The sequence below is a fragment of the Oncorhynchus nerka genome, linkage group LG22 (genome assembly GCF_034236695.1).
Source record: "Oncorhynchus nerka isolate Pitt River linkage group LG22, Oner_Uvic_2.0, whole genome shotgun sequence".
Taxonomy (NCBI): Eukaryota; Metazoa; Chordata; class Actinopteri; order Salmoniformes; family Salmonidae; genus Oncorhynchus; species Oncorhynchus nerka.
Window position 1 is genome coordinate 30,134,748 of NC_088417.1, and position 21,386 is coordinate 30,156,133.

At 43.7% G+C, this 21,386-nt stretch overlaps 1 protein-coding gene across 2 annotated transcripts in view; it reads left to right on the forward strand.

Moving 5' to 3' along the window:
- The first annotated feature begins 893 nt into the window (after positions 1-893).
- LOC115104519 (partitioning defective 3 homolog) overlaps positions 894-21,386 on the forward strand; it is a 581,101-nt gene continuing 560,608 nt past the window's right edge. For both annotated transcript variants that reach the window (XM_065007121.1, XM_065007122.1), the window contains exon 1: positions 894-1,568. In XM_065007121.1, the coding sequence (XP_064863193.1) occupies positions 1,449-1,568 (120 nt within the window). In that variant the 5' untranslated portion in view covers positions 894-1,448. The remainder of the gene's footprint in view (positions 1,569-21,386) is intronic.

Genomic DNA, 21,386 nt, shown 5'->3' on the forward strand with positions numbered 1-21,386 from the left:
TTGAAATGAACAGAATAGGCTAAAATATACGAAAATATACTGAACAAAAATATAAACACAACATGCAACAATTTCAACGATTTTAGTGTGTTACATATAAGGAAATCCGTCAATTGAAATTTGGGCTCCCGAGTGGTGCATCTCAGTGCTAGATGCATCACTACAGACCCTAGTTCGATTCCAGGCTGTATTACAACCGGCCGTGATTGGGAGTCCCATAGGGCGTCACACAATTGGCCCAGCGTCACCCGAGTTAGGGTTTGGTCGGGGGTAGTCATTGTAAATAAGAATTTGTTCTTAACTGACTTGCCTAGGTAAATAAAAGGTTAAAGTAAAAACAAATCAATAAAGACCTAATCTATGGATTTCACATGGATGTGCTTGGGGGGCATAGACACACCCACTTGGGAGCCAGGCCCAGCCAATCAGAATGAGTTATTCCCCACAAAGGGGCTTTATTATTAAATACCCCTCAGTTTCATCAGCTGGCTGGTCTCAGACGATCCCACAAGCGAAGAAGCTGGATGTGGAGGTCCTGGGCTGGCGTGGTTACATGTGGTCTGCGGTTGTGAGGCCGGTTGATAGTACTGCCAAATTCTCTAAAATTACATTGTAGGTGGCTTTTGGTAGAGAAATTAACATTTCAATTCTCTGGCAACAGCTCTGGTAGACATTCCTGCAGTCAGCATGCCAATTGCACACTCCCTCAAAACACCTGTGGCATTGTGTTGTGTGACAAAACTACACATTATAGTGGCACTTTATTGTCCCCAGCACAAGGTGTACCTGTGTAATGATCATGCTGTTTAATCACCTTCTTGAAATGCCACACCTGTCAGGTGGATGGATTATCTTGGCAAAGGAGAACTGCTCACTAACAGGGATGTAAACAAATTTGTGCCAAACATTTTTGAGAAATAAGCTTTTTGTGAGTATGGAACATTTTTGGAACCTTTTACTTCAGCTCATGAAGCATGGGACCAACACTTTACATGTTGCGTTTAGATTTTTGTTCAGAATACATGACGTGTCCATAGTAAAATGCCCAGCGATGACACACGGCTCCAACTACTACTAACTATCACATGGAATTCTGAAAGAGACTTGGGAAGTTTCGGTTCATGGTGAGTCACCACAGTACTCGTGGTCACCAGCGCGGGGAGAGAGACTCCAGTCACGCCACCCTCCCAGCACTGTGCTGTGTATGATTGCCGCGATGCAGGCAGGCTATTCGTCCAAGGAATAGGATCGTAGTTGGAACACTTTAGAGAACAGGTGGTCGGTAAAACGTTAACGTTTAGACGGTATGAAGAGACGATGAAGATTATTGCTGTCTGCTTGTTTGGAATACAATCTTTTTGACACCAAAGGAAATTCATAATTGGAACATCCTACAAAGTAGTGAGGAATACACCTCAACGGAAGTACATCGGGATTCGGGAACTAATATGAAAGTGACAGTGTGTTTTGGGAGAACCAGGGTGGTGGTTCCTTGTGGCAATGGAACTATTAAAGTCCACAGTCTTATCGAGCAAGCCGCCATGAGATATAAAAAGGCTATTGCGAAGGTAGGAAGTGTTTTGTTTTTTTTTAAATGAATTTTTGCAATGGGTGTTTTTGTTCTTCTGCGGTGACATTGTAGCAAGGCTGGTGCAGTTTACTCAATATGGCGATTTTCTTAGAGAAAGATGGGGAAGGGGAATACAGAAAATGATTCTTGTTTGAATGATTGATTGATTGAACGACATGATTGACGTGGAGTGGCGCTAAAAACAGGGCGATGCACAAAGTTGCCCTAGCCTAGCCCATAGATAGCAAATCCTCAAATGAGAACATTGTATCAACTGTGCCAACAATGTTACAACAACATTAGGTGCAACAGATAAATATGTTGTCAAACTTATATAAGCGAGTCCTCACGTCTAAACTGGCGGTAGCCTAACAAGTGTAGGTTATAACAATGCTATTGCATTCGTCCACAGATGTTATGGCAACGACGCTAGAGCAGTGTTGTGGTACAATCACAAGAAGCTCGTGTGTGCGCGTGCTTTGGACTGATGAACAGTATCGGACGGTGAATGTGATTGACAACTATCAATCAAGGTGTCATTTCGCGCCACAACGCAACGTTCTCACCGGTCTAGAATCCTGAATCCAGGCTTCCTGGATTGCGCAGGCAGGGCCTGGAGCGGAGGTGGGAGGGTGTGTTTGTACGGTACGATTATTCTGGATTCCTCTGGAACTGGTCTAATTAAACGCACTCGTATTGCAATATTTATTTCTAACCTACCCTACTATTGACGTGCTTATTTATCAAAGGCCTATCAACTATAGTCTAGATTGTACTGTTATCATATTCATGAATAGCCCTAGGCTACCGAATGTTAATCAACTGCACTCTAGCTTACATTTACTCAAGCGTTTGCCACGTTATTTACTCATGTTTAAAACATGAATCACTTACGTTTATGTTCATACATGCATGGTCTAGACTAGTGTATACTTCTTGAACTTCATAGTCCATGTTGCACAGATTTCCCAGACTGATCCATCTTCCCACATGTTATTTAGCAAGAACACTCGCACGAGTAATGTAATCAGAAAGGGATCCTTCACATTTTCGAAATGTATTTCCTTAATTTAAGTAGCCTATCAACACTAAGCATCTGTTAGTAATACTCTTAAAAGGCTTCTTGTTTTTAAGTGTCAGTGTGCCAGGCTTTTAGCCCAGGGCTGAATAGGGCCTGATTGCGTGTCCTTTTGTGGCACTTTAATGGTCAGGTTTAGGCTCATTAAATTAAATTACTACTGAATGAATTCAAATGTGTTACTGTTGCTATGGCCGGTGCCAACATTGACTGGCCCCTGAACAATGTGTGACAACATTACTATTGGAGTCACATCACTGGGACCTTTTCATTTAACAGAGCTCTGTCTAAATACTTTGGTGAGCCAAAGCTGGTATTGCAAAGATATTTCTTCACAGGGAGCTGTTTGTGCATGGAAAATTGTTCAACATTTTCCCTCTACCAGAGAGAGGGAGGACGTGGCTGGAAAGGCTATGAGAAGGTATGAGAAGGGTAGAAGGGTTGGTTTTACGGTGAGGACAGGAATGAGGTTGGGGAGTGCTTAAGATTGAATTATGTTTTAAAATGTTTTTGTTTCATTATTGAATTTCTTGTCGGAGAGAAAGGAAAACTGTCTCAAAATGGTCCCTCTGTCAAATTTCCTGGCTTCTGAGAGGTTAACTCTAGATTGAACCAGTTTGTCCACACTATTCAATTTTACAACTTATTACACAAATATACATTTTCACACTCAAGTGCTGTCGCTTCAGGCACCATACACTCTTGGTAGGCTACCTACCTTACATCTTGACACCTCATTATACACAGAAGGGCACTTTCTGTTCAGCACATGCTTTTCAGCACATGCTGTGCAGTGCGAAGTCAAACAATGACTTTGGTCATATAAATAGGAACTCTTCCCTCCCTTCTCCACTGACTTGTAACACAAACGCTAACACACTCCCCTGGTCGGACATGGTTGCTCCTTTTCCATGGTTCAGCAGAATGAAGGCGACTGCTCCATTGATCCAGCAAGTGTAGGTTCCCCCTTTGGAGTTCTACTTTGCCCTCTATCCTCTATCAACGCTAGACTATTTTAAGGCAGCCTGGTCTGCCGGTAGCCTGGTCTGCCGGTAGCCTTGGGTACCAGTGTTTTTAGATAACGTTCCACTCCTTGCCGCTCCTGTCATTTGCCAAAGATCTGTATACAAGTTTTTGGCAAATGACAGGAGTGGCAAGGAGTGGACAGTTATCTAAAAAGGCTGTTATCCGGATGAGTCTGCCAGGGCTTAACACAATGGAACCTGAGCTTTGGTACTATGCCCATTGAAGCTGTGAAGAGAGACACTTCACACAAACTTTGAAGAGACACAGGCACACACACATGCTAACACACTCTCTCTCTCACACACACACACATACACACACACACACATCCATTTATTGTTCTTTTCCTGCATTATTGATTTTGTATTGTAGATATACTACCGTTCAAAAGTTTGGGGTCACTTAGAAATGTCTTGTTTTTTTTGTTGTCCTTTACAACATTAACAATGTCTACACTGTATTTCTGATCAATTTGATGTTATTTTAATTGACGACAAATATGCTTTTCTTTCATAAACAAGAACATTTCTAATTGACCCCAAACTTTTGAAAGGTAGTATGTGTTATGGTAGAGTGGTAATAATGTGGTGTTTTATTGTATGTAAATGTGATTGGACCCCAGGAAGGGTAGCTGCTGCCTTGGCAACAGCTCATGGGGATCCGGAATAAATACAAAACTGAAGAGGCCCCACAGGTTTTCTGTGCGAAATTATTATAAAAAAGTAAATAATAATTGGATGTAAGACTGTTAAAAACACCAGCAAACCATCTCCAAGTGATTTTAATTTAGGGAATCTGTTCCAAAGTATTCCCATGCAGAATAGATATATAACAGGTTTAAAATGATGTTTTAGTCAGATTTTAAATCTGTTTGGGCTTCTTGCGGTCAATTTGCAGTCTACAAATGATTTGTAAGTATGTTCTGGCCCCCCGGCCATCCGCTCAAGGAGAAAATCGGCCCGCGGCTGAACTATTTGATGATCCCTGCTCTACTCCCTCTCATATTGGTTATGGGAAATTCAAGTTTATCTGTTTCTTATGATTGTTTTTTTTTTTTTTTTTTTTTTTTTACATTTTAAAGTTATTAAAAAACGCGTCCTCTGAACGTGTCCCGGTTGTGCTGATTTATGTGATATGCCTTTTAACAGTCTGAGTGTGAAGGTAGCTGCTGCTCTGTGCATGTGGGGTGTATCGGGTTGGATACTGTGTGTTACAGAAATGTCTGTGCAACACGATACATATTTTATTCTATGCTGCCCATTCTGAATAACATTAAGAGTCAGACTGACTGATTGGTATCTGGCATGCAGATGCTCTCTCCTCCTGAGCCCCAGCCTGATTGCGCCTATCAGTGGTGAACCCAATCAAACCGAGTCAGTCTCTTGCTGTGTGTTATCGTCCCAGCAGGAGGAGAAGACCCAGGCAGGCTGCTTTAGTAGGGGCCAACCTCTTGGCTTCCCTGTTCTCAGTGGGACAGTACCACTTGGCTGAGTGAATTACCTACTCAAGGACTCTTAACCTCAGCCAATGAATGCAGAGTCATGAAACATGGGCTTTTAATTGATGCTGTCTTTGGCTTTCAAGAAGCACTTGGCTTCAGTGTAGGAGTTGAGATATATCACTTTTTACTGTTGTGGTGGATGGAGTCTGCTCAGTGAGTAAGTCATGAATCTATTGATTCTCAGGAAATGCTTCTTTTGTTGGAAAATAGTTGCTTGAATGTGTCACAATGTGAGTATTTATTTATTTAAAAAATGTGTTTTGAAAATGCTCTGGCGAGGAAACATCACATGTGGTGGGCCTATTTCATAAATGCTGTATGTCGTGAACTGTGGAGAATCACCAACCTGTTTGACTCGTTTGCAGTGTTGCCATACAATTCGTGCCCTTCTTCATGAAATTACATAATTACCCGTATGATATGATGTGGAGTCGGGACTTGTTAGGACAGGAGTAGCTGAAATGTTGAGGTGAGAACATTTGTTTGGTGGACAACGCTATGATGCTACATATTCACCCAGTGCTGTCGTGTGAAGTGACATGTGGCTCAGTGCCTGGCCCGAAGACCGTTGAGAAGAACCACATTAAAAGGCGCTCTGTTTGTCTTTCATCTTCAAATCAGCTTGTGTGTGTGACAGACACCCATGCATCATCCCTTTTTTTAAATGATTTTTTTTTACACCTCATGATAATGGTGACTAAGCTTTCTGTGGTAAGCATGGATACAGCCACGTAAATAAATAGATGACCATTTATAACACATGCGGTGGAATCATCTGGGGAGATCACAGGTTTTTAGGTTAACAAAGCTCAGTTGGTCAGGAGTTCATATTCGATGTGGACGTTTTAGATGGTGGTTGGAATCTTTTGTACCCTTAATTCCCTGTGTCTTTACATTTGTTATTGCAGTGCATTGTTAAGGAATCAAGGACAGTGTTTGTGTGTGGCAATACATGGCATTTTAATTCTGTGGGGCTACACTTGGCCTATTCCACCTGCCCCTCATAACACTGTCACCGTGTGTGTCCTTACGGCCCTACTCAGAATTCTCCCTTTGTCTCCTAGACCAACATGTCTCTCATCCTGTGCTGGATGAATGAGCTCTGTCATCTCTGCCTCCTCACCCCTCCCAGAGGCAGCCAATGACCCTTTACCTCTAGAGCCCAGCCAGACTGGCTCCTGGATGTCCTTAGACCCGATGCAACTTGAGTGGACTGAAATATCTAGGCTTTCCATGACTGAAAACAACAGGGAGGCAAAGGGAAGCATTCATGATCTGAGTACTGTAGCAATTCTGTGGATCGGCAGCAATCCTGTGGATAACAGAGTTGGGGTTTCAATTCAGGAATTAAATTGTACAGGGTTGAGGTCTATTCCATTTAAATTCAGGACATAAGAGGAATGGCCCATGAGGAACATTTGAATTGGAATTTAGGTTTACTTCCTGAATTGAAATGGAATTGATCCCATCCCTGTACTGTATTGTACTTCCCATTTGATATTCCAGTCAGGATGTAAATGTGGGAATGCTGTGCTGTAATCCTTGGCTACTCTCAGCCAGTGAATGGAATTAGGAGAGAGTCAGCTGCCTGTGAAACACCACTAGGGAAACTGGGATGAGCCAGTGGAATGTATGTCAGTGCTTTGCTCATTGGCTCTGGTTCGTCACCTCATTACATAAGACCGAAGCACTTGAGTTATGTCAGAGCTGTTACAACTGACAAATGGGGACATTATGGTAATGATATAGCTAATGAATTAGCTGTTATGTCCTTATATCACTGGAACCACCATGAATATACCCCCATAGTATGATGACTGTTTCCTCACTGATACAACGGTGGTCAAGAAGAAATCATTTGAGTCCCAAATTGCACCCTATTCCCTATATAAGGTGCTACTTTTAAACAGGGCCCATAGTGTAATGCACTATGTAGGCCATGTTATACTGTAGGTAATACGGTGCAATTTTTGGACACTTTCATAGGCCCTGTTCATTTTCACTACATGATCAGGGACAGGGGGCTAGTTTAAAGGACGAACCTGACAACCTCTCGTCCCCTTCAGCTTTCACACAGTCTTATACCCTACTGGTACCCGGTGCTCTTTCCACCTGGTTAAGCTCTTCACTCTCCTGTCCTTCCGTGCTAGTTCCTTTCAGGGGAATAGCATGGTGTCTTAGTCTCCAACATAGTCCTCGCTGCTGCAGAAATCATGAGTTGAGCTACCCAGCAAGAGAGGATGTGCACTGCAGGCCCGTGGTGAGACGTGAGCTAAAACTTTAATGCGATCCAATTTGCATTAGTAGTCATTGTTTTTAGTTTGGGTCAAACATCATTCAAGGCAATTTTCCTCTCTGAGAACTAGTGCTGGGACATGGAAAGGCTACAGGCATCATCTACTTTGTGAATTGATAGGCGTGTGTGAAATAATAGGAGTGAAACTGTTGCAAAAACAGAACGTCGTGTTCAAACAAGACCGTTTTAAAAACCGATTGAGCAGTACAGTGTGTAAAAAATCAAATCAAATGTTATTTGTCACATGCTCAAAATATAACAGGTGTAGACTGTGAAATGCTTACTTACAAGCCTATAACCAACAATGCAGTTTTAAGAAAGTATTTACTAAAATAAACTGAAGTATAAAATGTGTGTAAAAAAATTAATAAAAAATAATAATAATAATTAAAGACCAACAATAAAATAACAGTGGCTATATACAGGGGGTAGCAGTACAGAGTCAATGTGCGGGGGCACTGGTTAGTCGAGGTAATTGAGTTAATATGTACATGTAGGTAAAGTGACTATGCATGGATAATTAACAGAGTAGCAGCAGCGTAAAAATGGGGAGTGGGGTGTAGAAAATGCAAATAATCCGGGTAGCCATTTGATTAGCTGTTCAGATATCTTATGGCTTGGGGGTAGAGGCTGTTAAGCCTTTTGGACCTAGACTTGGCGCTCCGGTACCACTTGCTTTGCTGTAGCAGAGAGAACAGTCTATGACTAGGATGGCTGATCTTTGGCATTATTTTTGGGCCTTCCGCTGACACTGCCTGGTATAGAGGTCCTGGATGGCAGGAAGCTTGGCCCCAGTGAAGTACTGGGCCGTACGCACTACCCTCTGTAGTCGGTCGGAAGCCGAGCAGTTGCCATACCAGGTGGTGATCAACCAATGCTCTCGATGGTGCAGCTGTAAAACTTTTTGAGGATCTGAGGACCCATGCCAAATCTTTTCAGTCTCCTGAGATCGAATAGGCTTTGTTGTGCCCTTCACGACTGCCTTAATGTGTTTCGACCATGAAAGTTGGGTGATGTGGACACCAAGGAACTTGAAGCTCTCAACCTGTTCCACCCTACAATTATACTCCATTACAGAAAAAGGCGACGCCGTACTGTGCTGTAGAGGGCACATATAGAATGCATAAAGCAGTGAATTCTAAATAAACACAGTTTCTTGTAGATTTCCCATTCAAATAGAATACAGAATGATGTTTGTGTCCTTCCTGGGTCTGTAAGTGACACATGGTGAAAGTTATTCATCTGTGGGTCTATATGGTTCAGTATGGGGATCAGAGAGTCATGTAGGCATTATAAAGGCACCAGCTGTGGTCTGGTCATGCAGAGTTTGAATATTTCTGAAGACTAACTTTGTTTCTCTATTCATTTACATGCCCTCATTAATCATGGATTTCTCTTGAGTGGTCAGTCAGTCAGCAAGACTATAGATCTGCTAAGTTTCGATTGTAATGGTGTGTATAGTAATACATACTAATGCTGAATACTGTACATGATAGTTAGCCTTAAAGGTCCAATGCAGCCGTTTTTATCTCATTATCAAATCATTTCTGGGTAAGAATGAAGTACCTCACTGTAATAAGTTAAAATGGTCAAAAATAAACTAAAATAGCAATTTCTCAAGCAAGAATTTAGCTCTGACTCTCTGGGTGTGGTCTGAGTGGGGAGGGGAAACCTAAAACTTGCTGTTATTGGCAGAGAGGTTTGGAACTACCAGACAGGCCAAAACTCCATCCCACCAAAACAGCCTGAAATTTCATGCAATCTTTTCAAACAGCTCTTAGACTAAATGGGAATTTCACAGTGTTATTCCATCATCCGTAGTGTCTAAATATATATAAAACACAGAAAAATCTCACTTTTTACTGTATAGGGCCTTTAAAGATTGCCCTTTAAACATATAACAGACCAACTCAGAAAGGCCTACACTGGGCTTATTTCATTTTGGGATGTCAATGTTATCTTGTTTGTCACATAATCAAACAGTCCTATTAAAATGATTGGTATTGATTTGCTGTCATTTCTCTCCATTTCCTGGACCCAGTATGACAAAAACAATCCCTGATGCATTGAGCCATTCAGAAACCAAGGTGGCCTTGACAGAGAGTGAGGTTCAATCTATCGTCCCTCTGTTTGAGCCAGTCTCTAAATGAGTGTATTAGGATAGTGTGGCTCCAGGAAAGCCTATACAGAGTGACATGCCAAACAGGAACTCTGGAAAGCAGTGTTTTCTATCCCACCCCATGGCCTTGCATGAAGGAATCCTGATTCTTGTTGTTGTGTTAGCTGATGGGCTGAGACAGGCAGGGGTAATCATTACCTTGGACTGTTGAGGATCGCAGTAGCTATGAATGCAACACACACACACACACAGCTAAAGGGAACACATTTCACATGAAGTTTCACATGATCACAACCTTTCACACACGGATTCAAATGATTTCACACACATGCCAGTTGAGCACAAGTGTCTGCGTATTGCACAAAGAGACAGAGGCTATAAGTTAGAAGCTTATTAGGTTATGCATGTCATGAATTAGTTAAATATAAGGCTAATACTGCATTGAATGCATTACCTAAAAGAGGTTGGCTAGGACATCTATATATAGGGCCATACTGTGTGTATGTGTGAGAGAGAAGTGGACGTTTACATACACTTAGGTTGGAGTCATTAACTTGTTTTCCAACTACTCTACTCACTTCTTGTTAACAAACTATAGTTTTGGGAAGTCGGTTAGGACATCTACTTGTGCATGACACAAGTCATTTTTCCAACAATTGTTTACGGACAGATTATTTCACTGAAATTCACTGTATTACAATTCCAGTGGGCCAGAAGTTTACACACACCAAGTTGACTGTGCCTTTTAACAGCTTGGAAAATTCCAGAAAATTATGTCATGGCTTTAGAAGCTTCTGATAGGCTAATTGATATCATTTGAGTCAGTTGGAGGTGTACTTGTGGATGTATTTCAAACTTAGTGCCCCTTTGCTTGAGGTCATGGGACAATCTAAAGAAATCAGCCAAGACCTCAGAAATAAAATTGTCAATCTCCACAAGCCTGGTTCATCCTTGGGAGCAATTTCCAAACGCCTGAAGGTACCACATTCATCTGTACAAACAATAGTATGCAAGTATAAACCCCATGGAACCATGCAGCCGTCATACCGCTCAGGAAGGAGACGCGTTCCTGTCTCCTAGAGATGAATGTACCTTGGTGCGAAAAGTGCCAATCAATCCCAGAACAACAGCAAAGGACCTTGTGAAGGTGCTGGAGGAAATGGGTACAAAAGTATCTATAGCCACAGTAAAACGAGTCCTATATCAACATGACTTGAAAGTCCGCTCAGCAAGGAAGAAGCCACTGCTTCCAAACCGCCATTAAAAAAAGCCAGACTATGGTTTGTAACTGCAGATGGGGACAAAGATTGTACTTTTTGGAGAAATGTCCTCTGGTCTGATGAAACAAAAATAGAACTGTTTGGCCATAATGACAATCATTATGTTTGGAGGAAAAAGGGGGAGGCTTGCAATCCGAAGAACATCATCCCAATCATGAAGCACGGGGGTGGCAACATCATGTTGTGGGGGTGCGTTGCTGCAGGAGGGACTGGTGCACTTCACAAAATAGATGGCATCATGAGGGAGGATAATTATGTGGATATATTGAAGCAACATCTCAAGACATCAGTCAAGAAGTTAAAGTTTGGTCGCAAATGGGTCTTCCAAATGGACAATGACCCCAAGCATACTTCGAAAGTTGTGGCAAAATAGCTTAAGGACAACGAAGTGAAGGTATTGGAGTGGCCATCCCTATACCCTGACCTCAATCCTATAGAACATTTGTGGGTAGAACTGAAAAGCATGTGTGCGAGCAAGGAGGCCTACAAACCTGACTGTTACACCAACTCTGTCAGGAGGAATGGGCCAAAATTGACCCATCTTATTGTGGGAAGCTTGTGGAAGGCAACCCAAAACGTTTGACCCCAGGTAAAACAATTTAAAGGCAATGCTACCAAATACTAATTGAGTGTATATAAACTTCTGACCCACTGGGAATGTGATGAAATAAATGAAAGCTGAAATAAATCATTCTTTCTACTATTATTCTGACATTTCAGATTCTTAATATAAAGTGGTGATCCTAACTGACCTAAGACAGGGAATTTTTACTAGGATTAAATGTCAGGAATTGTGAAAACCGGAGTTTAAATGTATTTGGCTAAGGTGTATGTAAACTTCCGACTCCAAATGTATAATTTAACAGTTCTATGTAACGCCATGCTGTTCATATACATCATTTATTATAATTTACAGTTTTCTTTCAGATATTTAGGTGGTTTTTGGCAGGAAATCTCAGTAAACCTACTATGAATGCTTTATGAAGGCACTGTATATTTAAGTGGTGCTGGGGGCTCCCGAGTGGTGCAGCGGTCTAAGGCACTATCTCAGTGCAAGAGGCGTCACTACAGTCCCTGGTTCAAATCCAGGCTGTATCACATCCGGCTGTGATTGGGAGTCCCATAGGGCACGCACAATTGTTTTGGGTAGGCCCCCATTGTAAAATAAGAATTTGTTCTTTACGGACTTGCCTAGTTAAGTATAAAAAAAAGTATATTTAGTATAAGTATCGTGTGTTTCTAGTTTGTCAGTTAGTTGCTTAAAATGTTGTATTTTTGAATTCAAGTGGCTGCATCTAACGTTAGTGATAGCTAGCTATCGTTGGCGAACGGCTTTCAAGGAAGGATGGCTTTCTCTTTTTTTTTTTTACTTTAAAAAATATAGATTTATTTTTATTTTACCAGGCAAGTCAGTTTAAGAACAAATTCTTATTTTCAATGATGGCCTAGGAACAGTGGGTTAACTGCCAGTTCAGGGGCAGAACGACATATTTATACCTTGTCAGCTTGGGGGTTTGAACTCGTAACCTTCCGGTTACTAGTCCAACGCTCTAACCACTAGGTTACCCTGCCGCCCCACATCTGCTGCCTGCAAGAAATCCCGAAATGAGCTGTGAACTGTCAATGTCCATCGAATTGCAAAATTGACATCAAGACTCCAGCCAGCAAGCTGGAGAAAGGCTTTAAGTTGTATGCTCATCATTTTTGATGTACGCAGGTAAGTTGCATTCTAACTGCTGATTATCTGCTTATGTGTAATATTTCTGACTTGTTATTGTTTATCACAGTGTCAAACGGAGACAAGTGGAAAGGTCAGTGTGAGGGCCTGTTGCTACAGGTCAATAAAGAAGAACAAGAAGCCACACAGTCAGAGAGTAGGGAGAAAGCTAGCATATGATTGGTTCAAATTTCACAACCAGTCAGAAGTTTAGATGATGGAAGTGTACATTCAGCCGGCAGATCCAAAGGTTAGGGATCAAAACACGTCAGGGAGGATTGGTTAAGGGTCGGCATAGGGTTCCAAAAGCTGCCGGCTGTATATCCACTGCCTGAAACGTTTGGTATGCTGTGCTCTTAATTCTCTTGTACTAACAAATAGGCCAAAATATATTTGGTTTAAGTAGGCTATATTTCACACTGTCATCAATGTTTTTAATACCTCTAATCACTTACTTTTTTGTTGTTGCTCTGGGATCAGTTTAGATTGCTTTGGGATTGTGACCCTGTCGTCCTCACCCATCACCATTGCACATGTGTAGCAGGCAGCTGCTCTCTGCAAATCATGCAGTTGCACTGGTCTCCCAGACGGTATACTTCTACTACTTCCTGTTCACAGCTGTACAGAGGCAGAACAATGATGGCACAAACCTAGAACAACTAAGTGTTGTAACAGTAAATTATAGATGCAATTACCATGTCTAGATTTACCCACACTAGCTAAATAATACAATTCCTTGAGATAATCATGTATATCCCTTGATGACTATTTACTGTCAGTGGTCCACATTCAGGGTTGACAAACAGGGTTTTCCTGGTCTACGATTGGTTCTCCCTCTCAGAGGTTGCAAACATGGCTCTATATTTGTCTCGCTGGGTTTGAAACCCGGGCCCATTGACAAGATGGTTATATCCATGCCTACACCAAACCGCATGGCAGAAGGAGTGTGGTAAACTATGAAGTTGTTGTAATTTATTGTTTAAGATCTCATCATTTCTGTCTATTAATTCACTGATTTTGTATTTCTATGTTGTACAGTACAAAAGCACACAAAGGAATGGTTCGACTGTTGCTGGATCTCTCTGTGCTGAAGGTGGAAGAGACTTACAGGGATTTCCACACGCCGGACAAACCCCTGGTGAAAACCATGTGCATGACTGTCGACAAGCCTCTAGTGGACTCTGTTTCCGGGTTGGTGCAGAAGGGGAGTGTCCTATCTTACCAGCAGCCGAAGCTTACAACTAAGCACATCAAACTCCAGCAAGATGCTCCACAAAAAACAATACCTACCTCTAATGGAGGTTTCCCATGAAGTGGCCACCTTTTGGGTTGGTTGAAATAAAGTGCCCCAATGTAAACAATTATTTATATCAACATATCTGCAAAAGCAACATGGCACTTTTACCCTACGGAGGAGCCATGCGTACTATTGGCAGGTGCAAGGCCAACTGCTCGTTACTGGGCTCGAGTGGTGTGACTGTCTATGCCCAGGAATACATGGTTGTGCAGTGACTGCATCTTGAACCTGAGGTCACAGCGGTGATCGGAGAGAAGGCAGAATCCTATTATTCCAACGTGTTCATTCAGAGGTACTTGTCTGTGAAGCCACGGTACTAAATCTGTTTCAGCCCAAGCGCAGCCCCACAATGTGTGAAGACATTTACATTACATTTACATTTAAGTCATTTAGCAGACGCTCGACTTACAAATTGGTGCATTCACCTTATGACATCCAGTGGAACAGTAGTGCATCTAAATCTTTTAAGGGGGGGGGGGGGTGAGAGGGATTACTTTATCCTATCCTAGGTATTCCTTAAAGAGGTGGGGTTTCAGGTGTCTCCGGAAGGTGGTGATTGACTCCGCTGTCCTGGCGTCGTGAGGGAGTTTGTTCCACCATTGGGGGGCCAGAGCAGCGAACAGTTTTGACTGGGCTGAGCGGGAACTGTACTTCCTCAGTGGTAGGGAGGCGAGCAGGCCAGAGGTGGATGAACGCAGTGCCCTTGTTTGGGTGTAGGGCCTGATCAGAGCCTGGAGGTACTGAGGTGCCGTTCCCCTCACAGCTCCGTAGGCAAGCACCATGGTCTTGTAGCGGATGCGAGCTTCAACTGGAAGCCAGTGGAGAGAGCGGAGGAGCGGGGTGACGTGAGAGAACTTGGGAAGGTTGAACACCAGACGGGCTGCGGCGTTCTGGATGAGTTGTAGGGGTTTAATGGCACAGGCAGGGAGCCCAGCCAACAGCGAGTTGCAGTAATCCAGACGGGAGATGACAAGTGCCTGGATTAGGACCTGCGCCGCTTCCTGTGTGAGGCAGGGTCGTACTCTGCGGATGTTGTAGAGCATGAACCTACAGGAACGGGCCACCGCCTTGATGTTAGTTGAGAACGACAGGGTGTTGTCCAGGATCACGCCAAGGTTCTTAGCGCTCTGGGAGGAGGACACAATGGAGTTGTCAACCGTGATGGCGAGATCATGGAACGGGCAGTCCTTCCCCGGGAGGAAGAGCAGCTCCGTCTTGCCGAGGTTCAGCTTGAGGTGGTGATCCGTCATCCACACTGATATGTCTGCCAGACATGCAGAGATGCGATTCGCCACCTGGTCATCAGAAGGGGGAAAGGAGAAGATGAATTGTGTGTCGTCTGTATAGCAATGATAGGAGAGACCATGTGAGGTTATGACAGAGCCAAGTGACTTGGTGTATAGCGAGAATAGGAGAGGGCCTAGAACAGAGCCCTGGGGGACACCAGTGGTGAGAGCACGTGGTGTGGAGACGGATTCTCGCCACGCCACCTGGTAGGAGCGACCTGTCAGGTAGGACGCAATCCAAGCGTGGGCCGCGCCGGAGATGCCCAACTCGGATAGGGTGGAGAGGAGGATCTGATGGTTCACAGTATCGAAGGCAGCCGATAGGTCTAGAGGGATGAGAGCAGAGGAGAGAGAGTTAGCTTTAGCAGTGCGGAGCGCCTCCGTGATACAGAGAAGAGCAGTCTCAGTTGAATGACTAGTCTTGAAACCTGACTGATTTGGATCAAGAAGGTCATTCTGAGAGAGATAGCGGGAGAGCTGGCCAAGGACGGCACGTTCAAGAGTTTTGGAGAGAAAAGAAAGAAGGGATACTGGTCTGTAGTTGTTGACATCGGAGGGATCGAGTGTAGGTTTTTTCAGAAGGGGTGCAACTCTCGCTCTCTTGAAGACGGAAGGGACGTAGCCAGCGGTCAGGGATGAGTTGATGAGCGAGGTGAGGTAAGGGAGAAGGTCTCCGGAAATGGTCTGGAGAAGAGAGGAGGGGATAGGGTCAAGCGGGCAGGTTGTTGGGCGGCCGGCCGTCACAAGACGCGAGATTTCATCTGGAGAGAGAGGGGAGAAAGAGGTCAGAGCACAGGGTAGGGCAGTGTGAGCAGAACCAGCGGTGTCGTTTGAGACTTAGCAAACGAGGATCGGATGTCGTCGACCTTCTTTTCAAAATGGTTGACGAAGTCATCTGCAGAGAGGGAGGAGGGGGGAGGAGGATTCAGGAGGGAGGAGAAGGTTGCAAAGAGCTTCCTAGGGTTAGAGGCAGATGCTTGGAATTTAGAGTGGTAGAAAGTGGCTTTAGCAGCAGAGAGAGAAGAGGAAAATGTAGAGAGGAGGGAGTGAAAGGATGTCAGGTCCGCAGGGAGGCGAGTTTTCCTCCATTTCCGCTCGGCTGCCCGGAGCCCTGTTCTGTGAGCTCGCAATGAGTCGTCGAGCCACGGAGCGGGAGGGAGGACCGAGCCGGCCTGGAGGATAGGGGACATAGAGAGTCAAAGGATGCAGAAAGGGAGGAGAGGAGGGTTGAGGAGGCAGAATCAGGAGATGGGTTGGAGAAGGTTTGAGCAGAGGGAAGAGATGATAGGATGGAAGAGGAGAGAGTAGCGGGGGAGAGAGAGCGAAGGTTGGGACGGCGCGATACCAACCGAGTAGGGGCAGTGTGGGAAGTGTTGGATGAGAGCGAGAGGGAAAAGGATACAAGGTAGTGGTCGGAGACTTGGAGGGGAGTTGCAATGAGGTTAGTGGAAGAACAGCATCTAGTAAAGATGAGGTCGAGCGTATTTCCTGCCTTGTGAGTAGGGGGAAGGTGAGAGGGTGAGGTCAAAAGAGGAGAGGAGTGGAAAGAAGGAGGCAGAGAGGAATGAGTCAAAGGTAGACGTGGGGAGGTTAAAGTCGCCCAGAACTGTGAGAGGTGAGCCGTCCTCAGGAAAGGAGCTTATCAAGGCATCAAGCTCATTGATGAACTCTCCGAGGGAACCTGGAGGGCGATAAATGATAAGGATGTTAAGCTTGAAAGGGCTGGTAACTGTGACAGCATGGAATTCAAAGGAGGCGATAGACAGATGGGTAAGGGGAGAAAGAGAGAATGACCACTTGGGAGAGATGAGGATCCCGGTGCCACCACCCCGCTGACCAGAAGCTCTCTGGGTGTGCGAGAACACGTGGGCAGACGAAGAGAGAGCAGTAGGAGTAGCAGTGTTGTCTGTGGTGATCCATGTTTCCGTCAGTGCCAAGAAGTCGAGGGACTGGAGGGAGGCATAGGCTGAGATGAACTCTGCCTTGTTGGCCGCAGATCGGCAGTTCCAGAGGCTACCGGAGACCTGGAACTCCACGTGGGTCGTGCGCGCTGGGACCACCAGATTAGGGTGGCCGCGGCCACGCGGTGTGGGAGCGTTTGTATGGTCTGTGCAGAGAGGAGAGAACAGGGATAGACAGACACATAGTTGACAGGCTACACAAGAGGCTACGCTAATGCAAAGGAGATTGGAATGACAAGTGGACTACACGTCTCGAGTGTTCAGAAAGTTAAGCTTACGTAGCAAGAATCTTATTGACTAAAATGATTAAAATGATACAGTACTGCTGAAGTAGGCTAGCTGGCAGAGGCTGCGTTGTTGACTATGTAGGCTAGCTGGCATTGGCTGCGTTGTTGACACTACACTAATCAAGTCGTTCCGTTGAGTGTAATAGTTTCTACTGTGCTGCTATTCGGGGCTAGCTGGCTAGCTAGCAGTGTTGATTACGTTACGTTGCGTTAAAGAACGACAATAGCTGGCTAGCTAACCTAGGAAATCGCTCTAGACTACACAATTATCTTTGATACAAAGACGGCTATGTAGCTAGCTACGATCAAACAAATCAAGCCGTTGTACTGTAATGAAATTAAATGAAAAATGTGATACTACCTGTGGAGCGGCGAAATGCGACGGATTGTTGAGTGCAGAAGTTCTGTTCGGTAGACGTTGGCTAGCTGTTGGCTAGCTAGCAGAGTCTCCTACGTTAAGGACGACAAATAGCTGGCTAGCTAACCTCGGTAAATTAAGATAATCACTCTAAAACTACACACTCTAAACTACACAATTATCTTGGATACGAAGACAGCAAAGACAACTATGTAGCTAGCTAACACTACACTAATCAAGTCGTTCAGTTGAGTGTAATAGTTGTGCTGCTAATCGGTAGACGGTGGACTAGCTAACGGTGGACGTTAGCTAGCTGGCTAGCTGCAGGGCAGTGTAGACTGCGTTAGGACGACGAAATACGATAATTACGCAATTATCTATGATACAAAGACGGCTATGTAGCTAGCTAAGAAGAAATTGCTAAGATTAGACAAATCAAACCGTTGTACTATAATGAAATGTAATGAAATGTAATACTACCTGCGGACCGAGTGCAGATGCGACCGCTCGCTCCAACCCGGAAGTGAGCAAAGACCTTACAGTACATTGAACTAATTTCTTGTTGATGATTGATTTGTTATAGTCTTTTGACCTTGCTGTCTGTGCATCCACTATTGTTTGATTAAAAAATACCAAAGTTATAGTTCAATGTGTTGTATATTTATATAAAATATATATTTATTGTAACAGTATCTAAATGTGTGTGTTTGGAATAGAAATGTGTTTAGTTTATAATTACTAAAGTTCTCTTGTCTTAAACTATACAGTGGGGCAAAAAAGTATTTAGTCAGCCACCAATTGTGCAAGTTCTCCCACTTAAAAAGATGAGAGGCCTGTAATTTTCATCATAGGCCTGTAATTTTTTCATTCAACTATGACAGACAATTAGAAAAAAAATCCAGAAAATCACATTGTAGGATTTTTAATGAATTTATTTGCAAATTATGGTGGAAAATAAGTATTTGGTCACATACAAACAAGCAAGATTTCTGGCTCTCACAGACCTGTAACTTCTTCTTTAAGAGGCTCCTCTGTCCTCCACTCGTTACCTGTATTAATGGCACCTCTTTGAACTTATCAGTATAAAGGACACCTGTCCACAACCTCAAACAGTCACACTCCAAACTCCACTATGGCCAAGACCAAAGAGCTGTCAAAGGACACCAGAAACAAAATTGTAGACCTGCACCAGGCTGGGAAGACTGAATCTTCAATAGGTAAGCAGTTTGGTTTGAAGAAATCAACTGTGGGAGCAATTATTAGGAAATGGAAGACATACAAGACCACTGATAATCTCCCTCGATCTGGGGCTCCACGCAAGATCTCACCCCGTGGGGTCAAAATGATCACAAGAACGGTGAGCAAAAATCCCAGAACCACACGCGGGGACCTAGTGAATAACCTACAGAGAGCTGGGACCAAAGTAACAAAGTCTACCATCAGCAACACACTATGCCGCCAGGGACTCAAATCCTGCAGTGCCAGACGTGTCCCCCTGCTTAAGCCAGTATATGTCCAGGCCCGTCTGAAGTTTGCTAGAGAGCATTTGGATGATCCAGAAGAAGATTGGGAGAATGTCATATGGTCAGATTAAACCAAAATAGAACTTTTTGGTAAAAACTCAACTCGTTGTGTTTGGAGGACAGAATGCTGAGTTGCATCCAAAGAACACCATACTTACTGTGAAGCATGGGGGTGGAAACATCATGCTTTGGGGCTGTTTTTCTGCAAAGGGACCAGGACTACTGATCCGTGTAAAGGAAAGAATGAATGGGGCCATGTATCGTGAGATTTTGAGTGAAAACCTATCAGCAAGGGCATTGAAGATGAAATGTGGCTGGGTTTTTCAGCATGACAGTGATCCCAAACACACCGCCTGGGCAACGAAGGAGTGGCTTCGTAAGAAGCATTTCAAGGTCCTGGAGTGGCCTAGCCAGTCTCCAGGATCTCAACCCCATAGAAAATCTTTGGAGGGAGTTGAAAGTCCGTGTTGCCCAGCAACGGCCCCAAAACATCACTGCTCTAGAGGAAATCTGCATGGAGGAATGGGCCAAAATACCAGCAACACTGTGTAAAAACCTTGTGAAGATTTACAGAAAACGTTTGACCACTGTCATTGCCAACAAAGGGTATTGAGATAAACTTTTGTTATTGAACAAATACTTATTTTCCACCATATTTGCAAATAAATTCATTAAAAATCCTACAATGTGATTTTCTGGATTTTTTTTCTCATTTTGTCTGTCATAGTTGGAGTGTACCTATGATGAAAATTACAGGCCTCATCTTTTTAAGTGGGAGAACTTGCACAATTGGTGGCTGACTAAATACTTTTTTGCACCACTGTATGTGCAACTGGGCAAGGATACTCATAATCAGAATAGGTTTACTTTAGGAGGATTAAAGGGACTGGAAGCTAAAAAAATAAATAATTGAAAACCTAAGCCAACATATTTATCCACAACTGGTAAATGGTAATCCAATGATTTTCGAGGTTTAAAATAACATGTCAAATTCAGTATCACAAATAGTTTAATCAAAATGTCATGTCAATATTCAGTACAACATATAAGTTCGTCAGCATCGATATAAACGATGAGTAGTCAAATTTCGCTCCTTTTCCCTCTACGCTGAAGCAAACAACTAATTGCACAACAGTGCGGACCCAAAGGTGATCGTCCATGAAGAGCTATTCCCACTAATGCCTTCATTGTGCAGTGGGATTTGGAGTTTGAGAACATCTCACTCTGCAGCAGAAGAGCAGTGCTGTCAACAATGACCTTCGTGCCTGGTTAGCTTTTAAATTCACTTCCTCTTGTGACATCCAGATGGTCACTGCTCTGAGCAGCGTGTAGAGGACGTTGGCCCAGGTGATGATGATCCTACTGACTGTAGAGGGGTGAAAGTGTTGCCTCAGGTCTCTGTCCTTCATCCCCAGAGCGAGATGTGTGAGGAAGAGGAGTAGTTCATCCACTGGCTGCAATGCCTGTATCAGTAAACACAGTCAACATACAGTATGTATGTAATCTTTGTCATTGCTGTACATTTGAATCACAGTTGTTGTTAGTTTTACAGGCCATTTTGTATGCAGCGGCATAATGTTTTCAGGAGGTTGACTGTCGATGCGTCGTGTCTGTATTTGATGTACACTAAGTGTACAAAACATTAACATCTTCCTAAATAATTAAATTGCCCTCGGAACAGAGTCAATTCGTCGGGGCATGGACTCTAGAAGGTGTCAAGCGTACAACAGGGATGCTGGCCCATGTTGACTCTAATGCTTCCCGCAGTTGTGTCAAGTTGGCTCGATGTCCTTTGGTCCACCACCCATTCTTGATACACACGGGAAACTGTCGAGTGTGAAAAACCCAGCAGCGTTGCAGTTCTTGACACAAACCAGTGCGCCTGGCACTTACTAGCATACCCCGTTCAAAGGCATTTCAATCGTTTGTCTTGCCCATTCACCCTCTGAATGGCACACATACACAAACCATGTCTCAAGGCTTTAAAATCCGTCTTTAACCTGTCTCCTCCCCTTCATCGACACGGATTGAAGTGGGATTTATACATTAAGTTTGCAATGAATCCTTTCTATGAAACCAATGCTCCA